We start from the raw sequence: 19,852 nt of genomic DNA on the forward strand, positions 1-19,852 counted from the left end.
TCAGCTGTTTTGGATTTAGCTGGGACTACTTCGTCAGGAATGACATTTTTTGAAGAAGTATATACAACAAACAATTTTAAATAATTAAGAAGGAATTATAACTATAAAAAAAAAACAAACGAAAAATTTTACTTTAAAGGAAAGACATTAAACTTTACTTTAAAATATCGATTTTTTTTATCCATTAAAGATTCTTCTTAGAGTTGCTAGTAAAAATTTTCTTTGATTTAATAAAATTTTAAAAATCCATTTATAAATGTATTATTTTTTTTTGAAAGTTCCTATACGCCTGGGGCTGGTTCCGTTTACTTTGACAGAATCTGAACTTGTGGCCAATCAGCTTTCAGCCGGTTCAAAATATAATCTGAAATTTTTATTTTCTACTAGCAGCTTTAAAATGTGTCGCCAATGTAATCTCTAAAAGTAAAACAAACAGAAAATTTCCCAAATTAATAATTATAATAATTAAAAAATAATAATAATTATATAATTTAAATTAAAATTTAACTCTTTTGTTTGTTTCCTTTATTTGCCAGCATGTATTTAATTTAATTTAATTTACTTTATTAATTTAATTAATTTTTATTAATTAATTCTATCTCCCACTGACTTTCAGTTGCCCTTTCTTTTGCATACATTTCCGTCTTTCTGTCGCTCTACCCCTTTGGCATACAGTTAGCATCAATGAAAGCGCCAGCCAGTCAGGGGGAGAGAGACCGGCGCGCGATAAGGCAGCAGCTTTCACTTCCAGTCGTCCCAAAGCTTCCTGACATAAAGAGAGCGCAGCAGCTTTTGCTCAAGCCCAAGCAAGCGGCTACTTGGAGCTTTTACTCAACTTACTGAATAGCATTGAAACTGCGCTGCCTTTCGTTCCCTGCGTTCTCTCGCCCCGCTCTGTGCACCACACACATCTGGCTCGCGTTTCATTGATGCCCGAATATAGGTCAGCAATGTGTTCTCCAACTGGCAGTGGGGTGTAGTGCTGGGGTGGGCTGAGTGTGGGGCCACGGCACATCGTCATCGGGTAGTATCAGTGTCACTTAGCGGCTGCAGCAACGAATGGAATGGTAGCGGCGGCATTCACTGCCACCTTTTGCCGCTACTACTCCCAATGTACACACATATATTCCTATCTGCGGGCGGAACACGGCAAACATTGTAAATTGTTCGCCTCGACGACGATGATTGCTTGGGCTGAGCATGAAACAAATTGCACGACATTGCGCATACGCCCTGCTATCAGCACAGAATTTATGGGGCAACATTCGTATTTTCCCATTCCCATTCGCAGCTAGCTGCTCTCTGTAGGCATGTCCTTTAATTGAATTTTTATACGCCGCCGGCATACAACAGCGAAAAGGGAGAACACAGAGAGCGAACGCTTGACAGGCGAAGAAAGAGAACGCTTTTCCTTTTGCTTGTGCCCTTTGGGTTTCTTTTTTTTTCGGCTTTGTCTTGCTGGATTTATGACGTCCGAAATTGGGTCAAAAGTTGAGCTCGCACCAGCTGCCGGGTTGGCTTGCTGGCTGGCTGACTGTTCTTCTGTGTTGCTTCTGCTAAGCGCACTCGCAGGATAATCCTAATTGCGCTTTTAATGCACAAGGCAAACCCAAGTGCCCACTCCTGCAAGAAACAGCTTCTCGCGAGTTCATTGCATGCCGCCAAGGACGAAAGCAGAGTGCAAGCAGGAGGCAGCAATCAGCAGGCAGCTTTGCACTGTACCAGCACATTTCTTCGATTTGTTTCATTGAGCACGTGACATGTCCCGCAGGTATCAGAAATTTATTATTGCAGCCACTTGAAGCAGCTCTCACCCACCTCTCTGCCCCTCCAGGCGTTAGCTTATCGCCAAAACAATTTGTTAAAGCCAAAACAATCTACTAACAATAGTGACGTCTGCGGGCGGGCAGCCAATGTCAAGGGGAAGGCTAAAACAATATGGCTTCAAAACAAGATAAAAACCACAGGCCAGGCATTCCACCAACTGCCAGTTTAAATGTGACTTAGAAGAGACTTAACAGAGACTTAAAGTTTCGATGGCTTCCATGCACTCGAAGTGTGGAGTTAATGTTGTTTGCCTTTGTGCTTTGTGCTTTATCAGGTTTCGTTGTGCCGCAGCGGCTGCTGAATAAACAAACGCATTCAATTATGATTAAAACGGTACAACAAATTACTTTAATTGATGACAGGCAATGATGTGTCGTATCGTATCGTCCGATAGCCAAACGCCAGTTAGAATGGAATGGAATGGAATGACGAATCGTCAGCAGCTGTTTGGACTTTGCAATCTTTATTGAAATCGAAATTTATGAAATGGAAAACAATGTACGCGGGGGGTGACAGCAGAACGGATTGATAGTTATTATCATGCTGCAGGTATTTTAATATTTTGTACGCAAAACTTCAGTAAACAAATAACACCTATTTATGCTTAATTCTAAAATAGAAACTGCGCAGTTGGTACGCCAATCAATTTATTATTTATTTATTTATTATGAGTATGTGTCAAATGGGTTTCAATTATTTAATTTAAGTGTCAGTTAAGCACTAATCAAAGCGCAATCAAAACTGCACAAAATGCGTCTTGGAATGGGAACAAAGGAATGGAATCATAGGATTAGAAATAAATATAAATTGAAACAGTGAAAAGGAACAAAAAATAAAGTTCTCTAGTGAGCAAGAACTGAACTAGAAATTTATTTAAAAGAGAATCAGCAATTTATTTTATCTACTAGAAAAAGGAGCACACCTTTACACCTTTACCTTTTACCTTTACCCAACTTTAACCTTTAGCTTTGCCCACTTTTACTTAATCGGATAATATGGAACACTGTTAGCAACAGCTACTCAGCTTATTTATCTATCGAATCAAACTTAGTCACAGCAGTTCGGGCGGCGCACTTCATTTCGTTCTGGCATTGCACTATGGCACCCTAAAGTTGCGTTATACTCCTGATAAATGTACGCCCGACATATGACCAATCACATGACTCATGTGCAGGGTCAGTACCGCGCAGCACTTATGGGCAGATAAGCAGATCCGGGAGATACCCCCCCTAACACCGTACATTACACTTGGCACCAGTTAATCATGACGTATGCATATGGCAAAAGCAAAGGCAGACAATTTTCCGACTTTGCGCCGCAACAACTAACTGTGAGAGACGCACCATATGGCCGCATCGTTGTGGGGTGGCAGCCACGATAAGGGCTGCCAAAAAGCGTTCAATATTCGTTATCAGTTGCGATAAGAGCCGCACCAGCCAGACCCTGTCAGACACTATCGAGGGGCCCCATTGAAGAGCGCTCAGACGTGTGCGAGCCTCCGTGCGGAACGGAACAGAAAAGAAACTAAGAAAAGAATCATTGATCGGATCGCCGCTGCAAGAAAGTAAAAACGGCTGTGAAAACAAAGACACAAAGTATTTCGTGGGGAGGCAAACATTTGCCCATTAAGCAACGTTGTCGTCGGCGCGTGTGTCTCTGTGTAGTGTGCAGTTCGGAGTTCGGAGTGCTGTGAAATTGGCTACAGAAATACCCGCAGCGAAATGTGCGAATTTGTGAGGGAACATGTAAGTTGCTTTATAGCCTGGTAGACTTCCTGGTTGTCGTGGCACCCAAAATAACCACAGTCTCCCGCACTCAAAAAACTCTTATCAGAAAATTACACTGATAACTGAATCGTTTTATCACACATATCAGCACACCACACATCATGGGGCATATTTTAATTTTAAACTTATCAACCAGACGACGATTTCGATTTCGATTCCGATTCCCTTTTTGCCTTTTGGCTACACGTGTGCTAATTGTTGTGGTGCCACCTGCACATGCCAGGCATGTACATCATTATAAATACCCTTAGATTATGAGCATAAAGTGTTTACGATTAGGTAGCTCCAAAATGTCGATTGTGTCCGTCTCGGGCCCCGTCACTGTGTGGCCTGTGGGTCTAGTCATGGGTTCATTGCCATACTTAGTTTGAGCGTGTAAAACAGTCACAATTTCCATTCAAATACCGAGTCCATTCAAGTGAGCTCTCCAAAGCCGCAGCCCAAGCCAAAGGTCTTATCGAGAACAGCAAAAAAAAAACTCAATTATAGATTATAGATTGAAGCAGGAAGGTAGGAAGGCAGGAAAGCAGATACGGGGCTGGTTGGGTCTTGGAAAAGTGCTGTAAAAGGCTTTGGCACGCCATAAGCCCAGAGCCACAACGGAATGTATTGTCTTAGCCTTAGTTCAGCAGAATAAACACCATAAAATACGTAGTAAACATTTTTTATCAGTAGAGGTTTTTGTGTCTTCTGGGAGTCCTCCACATACAGGCAACACTTTGTTCATGTTCCTTCCTCGCTGCTGCTGCTAATTCTAACTAATTCATGGAATATTTATTTGCTGATTCAGCTCAAATAATGACTCACACATTTTCGGTTGGGGTGATCTCACCTACAAGCCACACACACGAGGAGAGACATTCTCGATTAGCGAATTCGTTGATTGTGGATCAGTATTTATGATTGGTGCAAAGACATTTAGTAAGACATTAGTCTTCATTTTTAAAGCAGGTGTTCGCTCATGGCCAGGAATAGGCCACAGACAGATGGCTGCAGCGTAATCTAATCTTCGATAAGCAAGGTCATTGGGGGCTGTGTGATCTATGCCTGTGATCGATGCCTTGTGTGACCCCCTTCCTTTTGGTAATTATCAACTGCTTGGGCTGCCTTGTCGTCTTCTCCTGTTCACATTCCCGATTCGATGCTCAGATACCGATAAGACCTGCTTTGTATATCGGAATTCCAGTGATAAGATAATGCCAATGCCTGGCAGCAACAACTATACACATATTTGCACAGAGTCGGCTACCGTTTGTGTTCTTTTCATTTTTATTTAAATCAGGCCATGGAATATACGTAGATATATGTTATATATCCAAAGGTTTACAGAGCAAACTTTAGCGTGGCCATAAAATAATTTCCTCTTCGCTACGATACGTATACGTATTGGGTGTGGTCCCCTAACTATATAGAAATTTATCAGTGCTCAATTTTTGTGGCAATTTAGGGGGTTAAATCATTTTATCATGATATTTAGCTCTGTGCTGATTTGATATCGTTTTTTTTTTCAGCCACAATTAACACAGGGAAAATGTGCAAATTTCTAGGAAAAAAGCTCAATAATGGTTATAGAAATTTTGGGCTGCTTATAATTCATACGCCCATCGATCATCGATCTTTAGTGATATTTAAACAAGTTAAAAAGAAGTTCAATGTTCTGTAGATTATATCGTTGGCAGTCAGATAACATTTTTCATTTATATTTTTAAGCTCTTTATGGACTTGCCACTGATTTATGAACTATCGATGTAACATGGTTACACTTACTGTGCAGCTTATCAAATCTTATCAATTACATTTATGATGTAAATGTCACCTGACCTTAGGGGAATCCCTTGCCTGGTTCACTTTACTACAACTTTCAAAAAACATTTTCCATCGACAGGGCGAATATGTGTGGGTGAAGCCGCAGAATGCCACCAGTGAGTTTGCGGTGCCTTTTGGTGCGCGCATTGTGCGCACGGAGAAGACCCAGACGCTGGTCTGCGATGATCGCAAGAAGCAGTTTTGGGTGCCAGCAGGGGATGTGCTCAAGGCCATGCACATCACATCGCAGCAGGATGTCGAGGATATGATCACCCTGGGCGATCTGCAGGAGTACACAATCCTCAGGAACCTGGAGAATCGCTATGCCAAACAGTTGATATATGTGAGTGAATGGAACCAAAGATGCCCTGTGGCTGTGACTAATCTCTAACTCTGTTTCAGACCTACACTGGCTCCATGCTGGTGGCCATCAATCCATACCAGATCCTGCCCATCTACACGAATCGAGAGATCCAGCTGTACAGAAACAAGGCCTTGAGCGAGCTGCCGCCGCACATTTTTGCGATCAGTGACAATGCCTTCCAGCGACTGCAGCGGCACAAGGAGAACCAGTGCGTGGTCATCAGCGGCGAGTCGGGGGCGGGCAAGACGGAGAGCACCAAACTGATCCTGCAGTACCTGGCCGCGATAAGCGGCAAACACTCCTGGATCGAGCAGCAGATCATCGAGGCGAATCCCATTATGGAGGCCTTTGGCAATGCCAAGACCGTGCGGAACGACAATTCCTCGCGCTTTGGCAAGTACATCGAGATTCGGTTCACGCCCGAGGGCGCCATCCAGGGAGCCCGCATTCAGCAGTATCTTCTGGAGAAGTCCCGCATCGTTTTCCAGAGTCGGGAGGAGCGCAATTACCACATTTTCTACTGCATGCTGGCGGGGCTGACGCCGCCGGAACGGCAACGTCTCATGCTGCAGGAGCAGTCGCCCAGCCAGTACCATTACCTATCCCAGGGCGGCTGCTTCACGCTGCCCGGCAGGGGCGACGCCAAGGACTTTGCCGATATTCGGGCGGCCATGAAGGTGCTCTCCTTCAAGCCGGAGGAGATGTGGAGCATACTCTGCCTGTTGGCGGCCATCCTGCACATTGGAAACCTGCGATTCAAGGCCACAGAAGTGGCCCATCAGGAGGCGGCCGAGGTGGACGATGACGAGAACCTGAAGAGGGTGGCCAAGCTGCTGGGCATTCCCGTTGCCCCATTGAATTTGGCCCTGACCCAGCGCACAATATTCGTCCATGGCGAGCATGTGACCACCAGCCTGTCCAAGGAGTCGGCCCTCGAGGGACGCGACGCCTTCGTCAAGGCCCTGTACGATGGCATCTTTGTGCGGATTGTGCGTCGCATCAATGAGACGATCAACAAGCAGCCGGATCGACCGATGAACAGCATCGGCGTGCTGGATATTTTTGGGTTCGAGAACTTTGACAACAACAGCTTCGAGCAGCTGTGCATCAACTATGCCAATGAGAATCTGCAGCAGTTCTTTGTGGGACACATTTTCAAGGTAGGAAGGAGTTGCTTGTGGGGCAGTCGGCAATTGTTTTATTTTGATTTATCTTTATTTTGATCTTTATTTTGTCAACGATACGAGCTTTGCTCCTCTCACGCACACACTCTCTCTTGCTCACTCAGTAAGCAAATTCACACACACTCTCCCTTCTGTTGCTCTCTCAAAGCATTGTCATTGTTGTTGCTGTTACATTGTCTGCATCGCTCGCAGTCTGCAGTTCCAATTGTCTTATCTTTCGCTACATCTATAGCGCTCTCTCTCAGCAACAACCACTCTCGCTGTCAGACGAAGCCGCTCTCTCAAAAGCTAGATAAGCTGCAGCATAGGCACAACAAACGGGGCTCGGCTTGCATGTCTGTGCATGTTCCTGGCTGTCGTATTCTTCTATTCTGCTTGTTGATGACTAAGCACGCAGGTAGAATATGTAATTCATGCGCTCTCTCAGAGAGCGACTTGTGCGTAAAGGCTTCAGGGCAAAGCGAGATAGCACAACCAAACTAGAGATGGCAGTCGTAGTGCGTTACGTGCCTGTAATTTAGAGATGACAATCTTTACTTATGGAAAAAACCTCTCTTAAATTTCATTATAGATGGAACAAGATGAATACCAGAACGAGCATATCAACTGGCAGCACATTGAGTTCCAGGACAATCAACAAATACTCGATCTCATTGGCATGAAGCCAATGAACCTCATGTCCCTGATTGACGAGGAATCAAAGTTCCCCAAGGGCACGGACAGCACACTGCTCGAGAAGCTGCATGTGCAGCATGGCAATCGCTCCATCTATGTCAAGGGCAAGACCACACAGACCTCGCTCTTTGGCATTCGTCACTATGCGGGCGTGGTCATGTACAATCCGTTGGGTTTCCTCGAAAAGAATCGCGACTCCTTTAGCGGTGACCTGCGAACGCTCGTGCAGCGTTCGGCCAACAAATATCTGGTGGATATCTTTCCCCATGAAATGCCCATGGACACGGCCAAGAAGCAGCCCACACTGTGCGTGAAATTCCGCAACTCGCTGGACATGCTGATGCGGACGCTCGCGCAGGCGCATCCCTACTTCATACGGTGCATCAAGCCGAATGAGTACAAGGAGCCAAAGGTGAGCAGCGGAACGGAGTCCCAATGGAGAGTTCCCAATACTGACGACTCTTGTAATCTCTTGCAGAACTTCGACAAGGAGCTGTGCGTACGGCAGCTGCGCTACTCGGGCATGATGGAGACGGCGCGCATCCGACGCGCAGGATATCCCATACGCACCGCCTACCGCGCCTTTGTCGAGCGCTATCGCTTGCTGGTGCCGCCGACGGGTCCCCTCGAGAAGTGCGACTGCCGGCAGGTGGCGCAGCAGATCTGTTTGGCCACACTGCCCGCCGACTCGGACCGCCAGTTTGGCAAGACGAAGCTCTTTCTGCGGGACGAGGATGATGCCAGTCTGGAGGAGCAGCGCTCCCAGCTGATGCTCAAATCGATTGTGGCCATACAGCGTGGCTTCAGGCGCGTTCTCTTCCGGCGATATCTGCAGAGATACCGGCAGGCCATCGTCACCGTGCAGCGGCATTGGCGGGGTCGCCTGCAGCGCCGTAAGTACCAGATCATGCGGCAGGGCTTCCATCGGCTGGGCGCCTGCATAGCTGCCCAGCAGCTGACCACAAGATTCACGATGGTAAGATGCCGCACCATCAAGCTGCAGGCCCTCTCACGGGGCTACCTCACGCGCAAGGAGTTCCAGGGCAAACTGGCGACCCGCAGACAGCAGCAGAAGGAGGAGCAGCAGCAGTTGGTGCGCCTGAAGGAGGAGCAACAGCTGCAGCTAGTCAGGCAGCAGCAGCAGGAACAGAAGGCGCAGCAGGCGCAGCAGGAGCAAGAGCAGCTGCGTCTCAAGGAGGAGCAGCTACAGGTGAAGGAGGCGCAGCGGCTCAAGGCCGAGCAAGATCAGCGGCTCAAGGACGAGCAGGAGGAGCAGCGACTCAAGGCCGAGGCAGCCACCCGCAATGCCCTGGCCATGGCCGCTCTGCAACAGCCCAAGCGCACAAGGTCCCTCAAGCAGGAGGCGCCCAAGGCGCCCACGCTGCAGGCGCGCATGTCCCTGCCACCGCCACCCACCACGCTGATTGTCGCGGCTCCGTTGGGCACGCGTCCCGCCAGTCAGACCGCCGCCAAAACGAATGGCATTGCAGCAATACCGGAGAGCCCGCAGGGCTACAACGATGTGGAGTCCTCCAAGCAGATGGTGGACGATGTCTTTGGCTTCCTGAACGATGAGCCCGATGTGAGTGGTCCGCTGGGGCCGAATGTCAAGGAGAAGTCTCTGATGTTCGAGCGAGAGCTGCGCCTGCGCAGAGATGTGCCCACAAAGCTGCTGTCCCGGCCCGTCAACTACTACGAGGCGGCGCCCCGCAAAATTGTCAACCAGACCCGCCTCTAGTAGGCGACGCTCGGCCGGGACAGTGGCCAGAGAGGGCTCTGAACAAACTAGACATAGCTGTAGATGATATTAGTCCCTAAGACTGGAGGATAACCTTGGGTTCTCCTCCAGCCTTACGACTCTCCATTGGGGGTGGGTGGCATTCCATTTGGTTCTTTTTTTTTATGTACAAATCAAATACATGCAGTAAACGTCAGCTTGTATATACCATATAATATTGTATATATTGTATCCATACGTTTCGTAGAATGAGAACAAAAAAAGAGCTGTGTTTGTGATCGCTTTTTGTTACAGTTTCCTCCCTCCCATATATATATAATTTTATAGTTTTTATAGTGTTTATGTATAACCATAATATTTATTGTACTCTGTAAATAAAACCCATTTTGCTGGTGATATCTAAGGAATCTAGAGATATAAATGTTTCGTTTTCTCGTCTGCTCTGCTCTGCTTCGTTGGTTGCGGTTTTTGCTTTCCATTTGCGTTCCCCGATCTATTGGCTTTTTGTATATTTTTGTCCCCACCCGTCAATGCCAGTGAGTGTCCCCCAGATCACATTTCACCATTATATATATTATATTCAATATTTCTGCATAGTCAGCGGAAAATTAATTTAAAATTTATACCATGAGCACCTACGACTAATATTGGCGTTTTATTTAATTCGTTTGCCTAAACTTAGGCATAGATTAGCCACTAACAGATTAGACTTTAAATATGGTATATTTTTTTTATATATATTATTTTTTTTCAATTGGTACTCGGCGTTTAATTTAAAGATTAGCAGCTCTTAAAATATTCCTTTAACGCAGATACGATCTTTGGGCTTTTATTGAAGCGGAAATTGTTTCATTTATTTTATTTGCATCATAAAAGTGAACTCATTAGCCAGAAGGTTATTTACAACCCACACATTCCGTACCCTACCAAAGGAAGCTTCCTCTATAATTTACAACCACATTTCCTTAATCAAAAATGATTGTAAATTTCACGCCTTTTCGTATAAAAATACATCAAGATTTACGGTGTGAACTTTTCATAGATTATTTTTCAAAAATCTTTGCTCATTAATTGAAAGAAATTCATGGAAATTCTTGGCTCATTAAGTGAAAGAAAGTTCATGGAAATTCTTGGCTCCAGAGATTCAAATTAATATAATTTTTCTCTGGTAAAATTTCATTGGAATATTCTGTGGAAATATATCTCAGCTATTAAAAATATAGTTTACGGGGAATGAATTCCTAGAAATTCTTATCGCTTTAAATTAATTAATATCATTTTTCTCTGGGAACATAGAATATTCATAAAATATTCTTGCAAAATATTTTCATATTTAAAATTACTATGGAAATTTTTAACTTTTAAACTAAAATTTTTTAGTTGAGATATTCTCTGGTAATATCTTTCTTTAATTTTTTTTCTTGCAATGTTTCTATACTGCCAATACTCCAAAAATTCTGCACTTTTAAACGGCATGCCAAAAATTCAAAATATTCAAAATATTCATGAAATAATTTCGAGCATTTCCCGAATATTCCCCAAGAACCCTTCACCAGTTCCATTTAAAAATAAAAAACAAGCACAAAGCACCACCGAAACAGCAACTCAAAAAATATATAATTTATTTAGCCAGATTTCCAAGAGAGAGATTTCCATGCGCAGTTCCCAGTGGTAGTCAGTTCCGCACCGTGTCGTCTTTAGTCAGCAACTGAATTTAGAGCTCAGACTAAAATGGAAATGGGAATGAGAATGGAGCGTGGTCAAAAGCGGCTGGCGGACGACAGGTTGCTATCAGTGTGGCGGCAGAAGTTTAAAACAAATACCCCCAAAATGATAAATGAAATAAAACGCGGATCGTAAATAAGCGGCCAGCAGAATGCTTATCGCCGCGGGGCTACGGGGCACATCTATCTGCGGGTGCAGCATACGCAGCCCCGTGTGCTATATTTATAAAAGCTTACGCCCAAAGCACCTCACGATAAGTGCCACTCAGATTACAGCTGTCGAAATAATTAATACCACTGAAATATAAACTCAATTGAATGTCTTAAGCGTATAAGAGAACGCACAACCCACTGGGAGGAGTCGCCTGGAAATTACCCTGGAAATATTTATTTATTTATTCTTTATTTATTTTCAGGCTGCTCGCAGGCGACTCCAGGCCATTGCCTCGGGCGACACCATACGGCTGCCCAAGCCGGTGGCCAAGCACATAGACACCTCGGATTTTAGTTATCTGAAATATGCCGCGACTTACTTTGGCGGCGGCGCCACAGCGCAGCATGAAAGAAAGCCGCTGAAGCAGTCGCTGCTCAAGCATGAACTCCCGCTGGATGAAATGGCCTCAAAGGTGAGAGTCTTTGCTGCATATAATTCCAGCTGTAATTCCACGGATTTCTACCCCTCTCTGTAGGCCATTTGGTTGACTATTCTGCGCTTCATGGGCGATATGCCCGAGCTGGCTCCCTCGTCGCCTGTTCCATCCTCGGATGATGCCAACATCATGAGTGATTTATCGCGACTCCTGACGCCATTGGGCTCCACAAAGCCGCGACTATTTGTGCGCCAGACCCTGAAGCGTCCCTCCAAGCTGCAGGGCAGCAGCCAGCGGGAGGCCGAGCTGTTCTATCAGCATTGGCTCCATGTGCCCAGCAGCCATTTGGATAAGCTGCACTTTGTTACAGGCCATGGCATACTGAAGGATAACCTAAGGTAGGGCGGAGTCGGGCAGCAGCGCTCACCATTAACCACTCAACTCTCTCTCAGGGATGAAATCCTGGCGCAGATCTGCAAGCAGCTGTACCTCAATCCGAGTCGCACGTCCCATGCCCGCGGCTGGCTGCTGTTGTCCCTCTGCCTGAGCTGTTTTCCGCCCAGCGCGGACTTTGAGCCGCATCTGCGCAGCTTCATGAAGCAGGGCACCGCCCAGCTGCAGGCTGCTGCCTCGCTGCAGCGCCTCGAAAGGACGCTGCTGAATGGCGCGCGCAGCCAGCCGCCATCGCTGCTGGAGCTGCAGGCCATACGCGGCCGCCAGCCACTGCGGCTGGACATACACCTGATGGACGGACAGACGCGGCGACTCCAGGTGGATGCGGCCAGCACGGCCCGGGAGGCGGTGCAGCAGCTCTGCCAGGGCCTGGGCCTGAGCGACGGCTTTGGCTTCGGTTTGCTGATGTCGCTGCACGGCCGTCTGATGCCGCTGGGCGCCGGCCAGGAGCACGTTCTGGACGCCATTTCGGTGTGCGAACAGCGACAGCTGGACGCGCCCTGGAAGCTCTATCTGCGCAAGGAGATGTTTGCCACGTGGCATGATCCCGCGCTGGACGCGCAGGCCACCCATCTGATCTACAGGCAGATCCTGAACGGCCTGAGGTGCGGCGAGTATCGCTGTCGCTCCGAGAAGGACATTGCCATGGTCTGTGCCCTGGCCTGCTTCATTGAGCATGGCCCCGGCGCCATTGGCCGCCTGCAGACGGCACAGATCACGGAATTTGTGCCCAGCGATCTGCTGGCGCCGGGCGCACGTGCCGTGGAGAACTGGAGTCGCCTCATCGCAGCCACCTACGAGCGCAGCTCCTATGTGCGGCTGGAGCAGGAGCCAGAGCCAGAGCAGGCGGAGCTGGTGGCGGCCAACCAGCAGCGGGCCAAGGAGGACATTTGCTTGTTCGCCCATCTGTCCTGGCCCATGCGACACTCGCGCCTGTTCGAGGTGTTGCGCAGGGCGGGACCCAAGCTGCAGAGCGACGAACTGATGCTGGCCATCAATGCCACAGGACTCTTCCTCGTCGACGAGACGGAGCAGGTGCTGGCCTCCTGCAGCTTCGCGGAGCTGCTCACGGTGCAGGCGGCGCCCAACGAGGAGCTGCACATCCGCACCGTGCAGCAAGTGAACTTCGTGCTGCAGTGCAGCGCCGCGGCCGATGCCAGCGATCTGATCAACTACATGCTGGACAATCTGCGGCAGCGTTCCGGCTACGGCGTCGCGCTCGATCACTCGCCGCAGCTGGACGATGAGGATGTGCTGCGGCTCGCGCCGGGCGATCTGGTACAGTTCGATGCGGGCGTCACGGGCGCCCAGCTGCTGTCCGGCCAGGCACAGCAGTGCTGGCGTGGCTGTGTCCAGGGCACGGGTCAGTGGGGTCAGTTCGCCGCCGGCAATGTGCGCGTGCTGGCCACACTCACGGCGCCCAGTGCCGAGCTGCAGGAGATCCTGCGCGAGGGCCGCTTCGATGAGGAGCCACCCAAGGTGACGCCGCGAAGAACCATACTACGCCGTCGCCAGCATAATATTTCTCAGCTGGCTGAGCTGCAGTTCAGAGACGCCTTGGAGTGAGTTCTTAGCACAGGAAAATTAAAGGGGAAAAAATTTAACTTTTCTTACGCCAGGGAGATATCTTCCTTCAAGATAAGCGTCTCCCCAACTCAATTTGAAACCATTTGTTCCGCCAAGTTTTGGCCAGAGCATTTGGTGGTTAAAGAGTTTAAGGCTAAACAAAAAGAATAGGCCCCCCATTACTCTTCCTAGCATTCAGACCAGTGCTCCATCTCCATCTCCATCCTCATCTTCCACCTCTACTTCCACCCATCCAAAAAACTAACTTCCTCTCTTGTAGTTACCTACCAGAATGCTAGAGGCTTGCGTAGTAAGCTCAGCACTCTTTTCCTTGAGAGTCTCGCATTCTCATCCCACGTTATTGTGTTCACCGAGACCTGGTTAAAGCCGGACATCCTTAGTTCCGAAGTTTTGGCAGGTCGGTACACAATTTTTAGAAATGACCGTTCGTCTCGACGTGGAGGTGGGGTCCTTATTGCAGTGGACTCAAATTTCACGTCGGAACATTTCATGGTCCAGGTTCAACAAGACCTGGAATTCCTGTGCGTAAAACTGATTCTCCCAGGCTTTTCCATTTTCATTACTTGCTCGTATATTCCACCTTCCTCGGATATCTTAATATACGAGCATCACCTGACCGCTTTAAAAACTGTTTCTTCCTCGCTATCAGATAAAGACCATATGATAGTTCTTGGTGATTTTAATTTGCCAGGTGCTGTTTGGTCTTCGGTAAACGAGTCTAATAACCTTGTGCCCATGTCACGACATGACTTTATCGACGGCTTGCTAGACCTATCCCTGTCTCAGTCAACCATGTGAAAATCCTGGGTCGTTGCGATCTGTGTTGTCTCGGTCCGCCATAGCGTTGTTAACCCGAGCCCCCGCTCGTATCCTGAGACCCTACCACCTACATTCGAGTGTCAGTCGTAGGCCCTACTGTTTGGATCGATGGTAGGCTATCTGAACGTGTCCGCTGCTTTCGTAAAGCCGAGTTTACGAAGCTCAATAACCTTATTAGGGATTTTGATTGGTCCGCTCTGTACTTGTGCACTGACGTTATGAAAGGCACACACATTTTTTACAATGTACTTGACACATTTTTTGATTCTTGTGTCCCACTTTCTTGTCCGGTTAGATCTGGAAAGCCTACTTGGTTTACCAAGGAGTTATCCAGTCTACAAAATTTAAAATCAAGACTTTATAAAAAATTTCGAGAAGTTGGTTCTCCCTCTTCTCTTTCTCACTATGTAATAGCTCGGTAAAATTTCTCCGTTCTTAACGCTCAATGCTATAAGAACTACCTATCTCGATGCAGGATACGATTTTCACAGGACCCTAAACAGCTTTACAGCTTCGTAAATAGTAAGCGTAGAACGTCCGTACATCCATCCTCGTTATCTTTTCTCAATATGTCAGCAAACAATGATCAGGCAATTGCCGATCTTTTTGCCAAATTTTTCCAAACAACCTATTCTCATGAAAGCTACTCTGGTCAGCAGTATCCATACAGTTTACCAAGGTCGAATGGCATCTTCAACCCCTTGTTAAATGAAAGCTCACTGCTTCATGATCTTCGACTAGTTAAGCCGGTGTTTTCACCAGGTCCCGACGGAGTTCCCGGCTGTGTACTCAGGTAATGTGCCGACGCTCTGTGTGGACCCTTGCTTAAACTATTCACCCTATCCATTAACTCTTCATGCTTCCCCCCCATCTGGAAGGAATCTTTTATTATTCCACTCCATAAGAAAGGTAGCAAGTCTGATGCAAATAATTATAGGGGTATATCTAAGTTATCCGCTATTCCTAAAATGTTTGAAAAAATTTTAACTCCGCACTTGCAGCATCTCTGCAAATCACTTATATCTCCGTCCCAGCACGGATTTATAAGGCGACGATCAACAACCACAAATTTATTAGAGTTTACCTCTTTTATCATTAAAGGCTTTCAAGGTAACTTGCAGACGGATGTCATTTACACTGATTTTAGTAAAGCATTTGATTCTGTAAACCATTCCCTTTTAGCACAAAAACTTGACCTTTTAGGGTTTCCGCCTAATCTTTTGAGATGGATTTCTAGCTACCTTTGTTCTAGGTCTCAAAGAGTCCTCTTCAAAAACTCCTTCTCTTCACCTGTTAAGGTTACTTCTGGAGTACCACAGGGCAGCCATCTATGCCCCCTACTATTCACACTCTTTATTAATGATCTGCCTTCAGTATTAACAAACTCTCGAGTACTCATGTATGCGGATGATGTTAAACTTTGTGTCCAGTATAAGGACATTTCATTTCACTCTCGCTTGCAATCCGATCTCAATAACTTTCAATCATGGTGTTGTGCAAATATGTTACACCTAAATGCCTCGAAATGCAAAGTAATGACATTTCATCGCTCCAGCCCCCTATTGGCTCCCTATAGCCTCTGCGGTGGTTCTCTTGAGAGAATTACCTTGGTTGATGATCTTGGTGTTAAATTAGACCCAAAGTTGAAGTTTTCTGAACACATTTCTACCATGGTAAATAAGGCCATGGGTGTGCTTGGGTTTATAGAGAGGTGGTCAAAGGAATTTGACGACCCCTATATAACGAAGACTCTCTATATCTCGCTTGTTCGTCCGATTTTAGAATACGGCTATTGTGTATGGTGCCCCCAGTACAAAGTACACCAGGACCGTATAGAATCAGTCCAGAAAAACTTTTTACTTTTTGCTCTGCGTGGCCTTAACTGGGATGCAGGTGTGAGACTGCCATCTTATCCTCGTAGATTGCTTTTAATAAACCTTCCAACCTTAGTTAGTCGTAGAAAAATGCTTGGTGTGATTTTTATGCACAACCTGATCAAGGGTGATGTAGATAGCCCTGACTTGTTGAGCCGCATAAACTTTACGATTCCTATTAGATCTACTAGAAACTTCATTCCTCTTTTCCTTCCGCTTTGTAGATCGAATTATTCCTTGCACGAACCACTTAGGGTACTTTGCTCGGACTTCAATTCCCTCTGCCACATAATATCAACTACTAATTCCCTTCCTCTTCTTAAATCACTAATACTAGCATACCTTTCCCGTAATTAGTTATATTTTTTAGCTATCTTTGCATGCTTAGCTCTTTGAGTTGTGTTTAGCTCTAATTTTCCTCGAATTTTAGTCTAAAACCTATCTTTCCTGCATGCTCGCGATCGGTTCGGTAACACGCGTCGCGCGTCATGCGGCAGCGCCCCTCGGTTGGTTGGGCGGGAGGAGGGCTGCGTTTCTGCCTGGGTTCCGCGCGTAACAGGCTTCGGCTTGGTGTCGCATGGGCCACTTGATGGTGCAGTCATTGCATATCAACGTCCAGAAAAAAAAAAAATTAATCAAAGTTTTGCCGCCCCTCCCCCCACAGCTCTGAGACGGCGCCACTCTGGACGTATTCAGCGGAACCACTGAAGGCGCCGCTGCTCAAGGCGCTGGCCACAAAGCCGCAGCTGTTCCAACAGTCGTTGGTCATCAACCATCACCTAATGAAGGTACTGAAGTAGGCCCTTCCAGTGGCAGTTTTCCACCGACTATATTTATTTGTTCTACCCCCCAGTATATGGGCGACATAGCCAGAAGCAATTTGCCCGTCAACACGGACCTCATCTTTCAGCCGGCGCTGCAGCAGCCGCTGCTCTGCGACGAGCTCTACTGCCAGCTGATGAAGCAGCTGAGCGAGAATCCCGGCACGGAGGGCGAGCGCCGTGGCTGGGATCTGCTTTATCTGGCCACGGGCCTGCTGGCGCCCAGTGTGCTGATCATGCGCGAGCTTCTCCTGCTGCTGCGCCTGCGCGCCGACTCGCTGGCGGATGCCTGCCTGAAGCGCCTCAAGCGCTGCCTGCAGCACGGACAGCGCCAACAGGCGCCGCATCTGATCGAGGTGGAGGGCATACAGCAGCGCTGCATGCACATCTACCACAAGATCTACTTCCCGGACGACACGGTGGAGGCCTTCGAGATCGAGTCGCATACGCGCGGCGCCGCGCTGATCGCGCAGATTGGCCAGCGGCTGCAGCTGAAGTCTGCGGTGGGCTACAGCATCTTCCTGAAGACGGGCGAGCGGGTGTACGCCATGCCGGAGGCGGACTTTGTGTTCGATTTCATTAGCCAACTTCTCAGCTGGCTGCGGCAGCAGCGCACCATTCGCGCCGCCTGCGACGGCCACTACCAGCTGCACTTTATGCGCAAACTCTGGCTGAACAACAGTCGGCCCGGCGAGGATGCCAACGGCGACGTCATCTTCAGCTATCCCCAGGAGCTGCACAAGTACCTCAAGGGCTACTATCCCATCGACTGCGAGCAGGCCTCGCAGCTGGCGGCACTCGTCTACAGCGCCGATCAGGAGATCAGTCTGCAGCGACTCGCCGAGGTGTTGCCCCGCCTGGTGCCCGAGGATCTGATACCGCTGCTGCCGCTGGCCGATTGGCGGCAACGCATCCTGCCACGTCTGCGGCACGAGCAGATGAGCGAGGAGCAGGCCAAGCTGCTGTTCCTGCAGGCACTCGCCCAGCAACAGTGCTTCGGCTCCACGTTCTTTGTGGCGAAGCAGCAGAACGACGAGACGCTGCCCGAGTGCCTGCTGATTGCCATCAATGGCGCCGGCTTCCATCTGCTGGACGGGCAGACGAAGCAGCTGCTGCGCAGCTACGAGTACTCGCAGCTGGGCATGTGGAGCTCCGGCCAGAATCATTTTCACATACGTTTTGGCAACATGATTGGCGCCTCGAAGCTGCTCTGCAGCACCACCCAGGGCTACAAAATGGACGATCTGCTGGCCTCCTACGTGAGGTATTTTACTGACCAAAACCAAAAAATAAAGTTGTTGAAGTAAAAGAACATTAAAGAAACATTTAAAAGTATTACACAAACCGTCTTAATTATTACTCAGAATATTACATATACCAACAGGTTATGGGCCCAGTCACCAAGTATTTTTAATCGCGTTTAAACTAAATTCCTAATATCAAAACTCGATATAGCCATGTCTGTCTGTCCGTCTGTCCGTCCGTTCCTTTTTTTTTTTTTTTTTTTTTTTTTTTTTTTTTGTTTTTGGGTTGGCTCAAAGAATACTTAAGAGCTAGAGAAACCAAATTTGGTTTCCAGACTTATGTGATATCCCACTGCTACAAGTGTATTTCAAAATTTCGCCCCGCCCCCTTCCGCCCACACAAAGGATGAAAATCTGTGGAGGCACAGTTTTAAAGATACGATAAAACTAAAAAAGCAGTATCGTAGAAAATGCCCATATCCACTAGATTCTCAATCGTTAACTAGATCGGATCATAATTATAGCCAGAATGAAGAAATTAATTTTCAGTTGCTTCAACTGTCCCTCCTCCCGCAAACGACAACGCAACTCATTTTCCTTCTCGCTCGCACACTCTGCCGCGTTCAGTGCGCGAGCAACCCCTAGCGGAGGAGATGTAGAATATGAATGGTACATGTAGAATATACATGTTAGATGTAGAATATACATAGTATATGTAGATGTAGATAACAGATGTAGCAAAAAAATGTAAAATGTCAAATGTTTTTTTTTTTTTTTAATTCTAAATAATTTTATGCTCAAAAATGTAAATGCTGACTGAGTACGGGTATAAGTAGAGTCGCGTCCCCAGAAGCGACTCACACGTTCCTTCTCGTTGAAGTAAAAGAACATTAAAGAAACATTTAAAAGTATTACACAAACCGTCTTAATTATTACTCAGAATATTACATATACCAACAGGTTATGGGCCCAGTCACCAAGTATTTTTAATCGCGTTTAAACTAAATTCCTAATATCAAAACTACTAAAAAGCTGTGTATGTGTGTATGCTGATAATTTTGAGACGCATGAAGTCACGTATGCAACTTATTGCATATGTGTGCATACACGAACGCATTTCTGGAGATGAAGCGAAGCCTGGCTGGAAATCCTAAGTAAATCTCAATTGTGCGTGAGTATATACATATATATTTCCTGGAAATTTTGTAAAAACCTGACACGCTTGCCCATAAATTGTATGTACATATATGTGCACACGCAGAAATTTCCAGAACCGCACTACTATTGCAAAGCTAGTGTGTGTGTGTCAGCGACGCTTACACGAAAATTGTGTTCGTGTGTTACCACGCAGAAATTTCC

At 47.1% G+C, this 19,852-nt stretch overlaps 1 protein-coding gene across 1 annotated transcript; it reads left to right on the forward strand.

Annotated features, from left to right (window-relative positions):
• Positions 1–3,279: 3,279 nt before the first annotated feature.
• Positions 3,280–18,686, forward strand: LOC111078544 (myosin-VIIa). Its single transcript, XM_041594821.1, has 10 exons — positions 3,280–3,572; positions 5,500–5,763; positions 5,823–6,944; positions 7,540–8,055; positions 8,122–9,225; positions 11,522–11,731; positions 11,795–12,093; positions 12,148–13,710; positions 17,093–17,216; positions 17,282–18,686. Exons 1-10 carry the CDS (start codon positions 3,549–3,551, stop codon positions 18,554–18,556), a joined length of 6,501 nt encoding a protein of 2,166 aa, XP_041450755.1. The 5' UTR covers positions 3,280–3,548; the 3' UTR covers positions 18,557–18,686.
• Positions 18,687–19,852: the final 1,166 nt, after the last annotated feature.

Source organism: Drosophila obscura, unplaced genomic scaffold (assembly GCF_018151105.1).
Source record: "Drosophila obscura isolate BZ-5 IFL unplaced genomic scaffold, ASM1815110v1 contig_37, whole genome shotgun sequence".
NCBI classification, from domain to species: Eukaryota; Metazoa; Arthropoda; class Insecta; order Diptera; family Drosophilidae; genus Drosophila; species Drosophila obscura.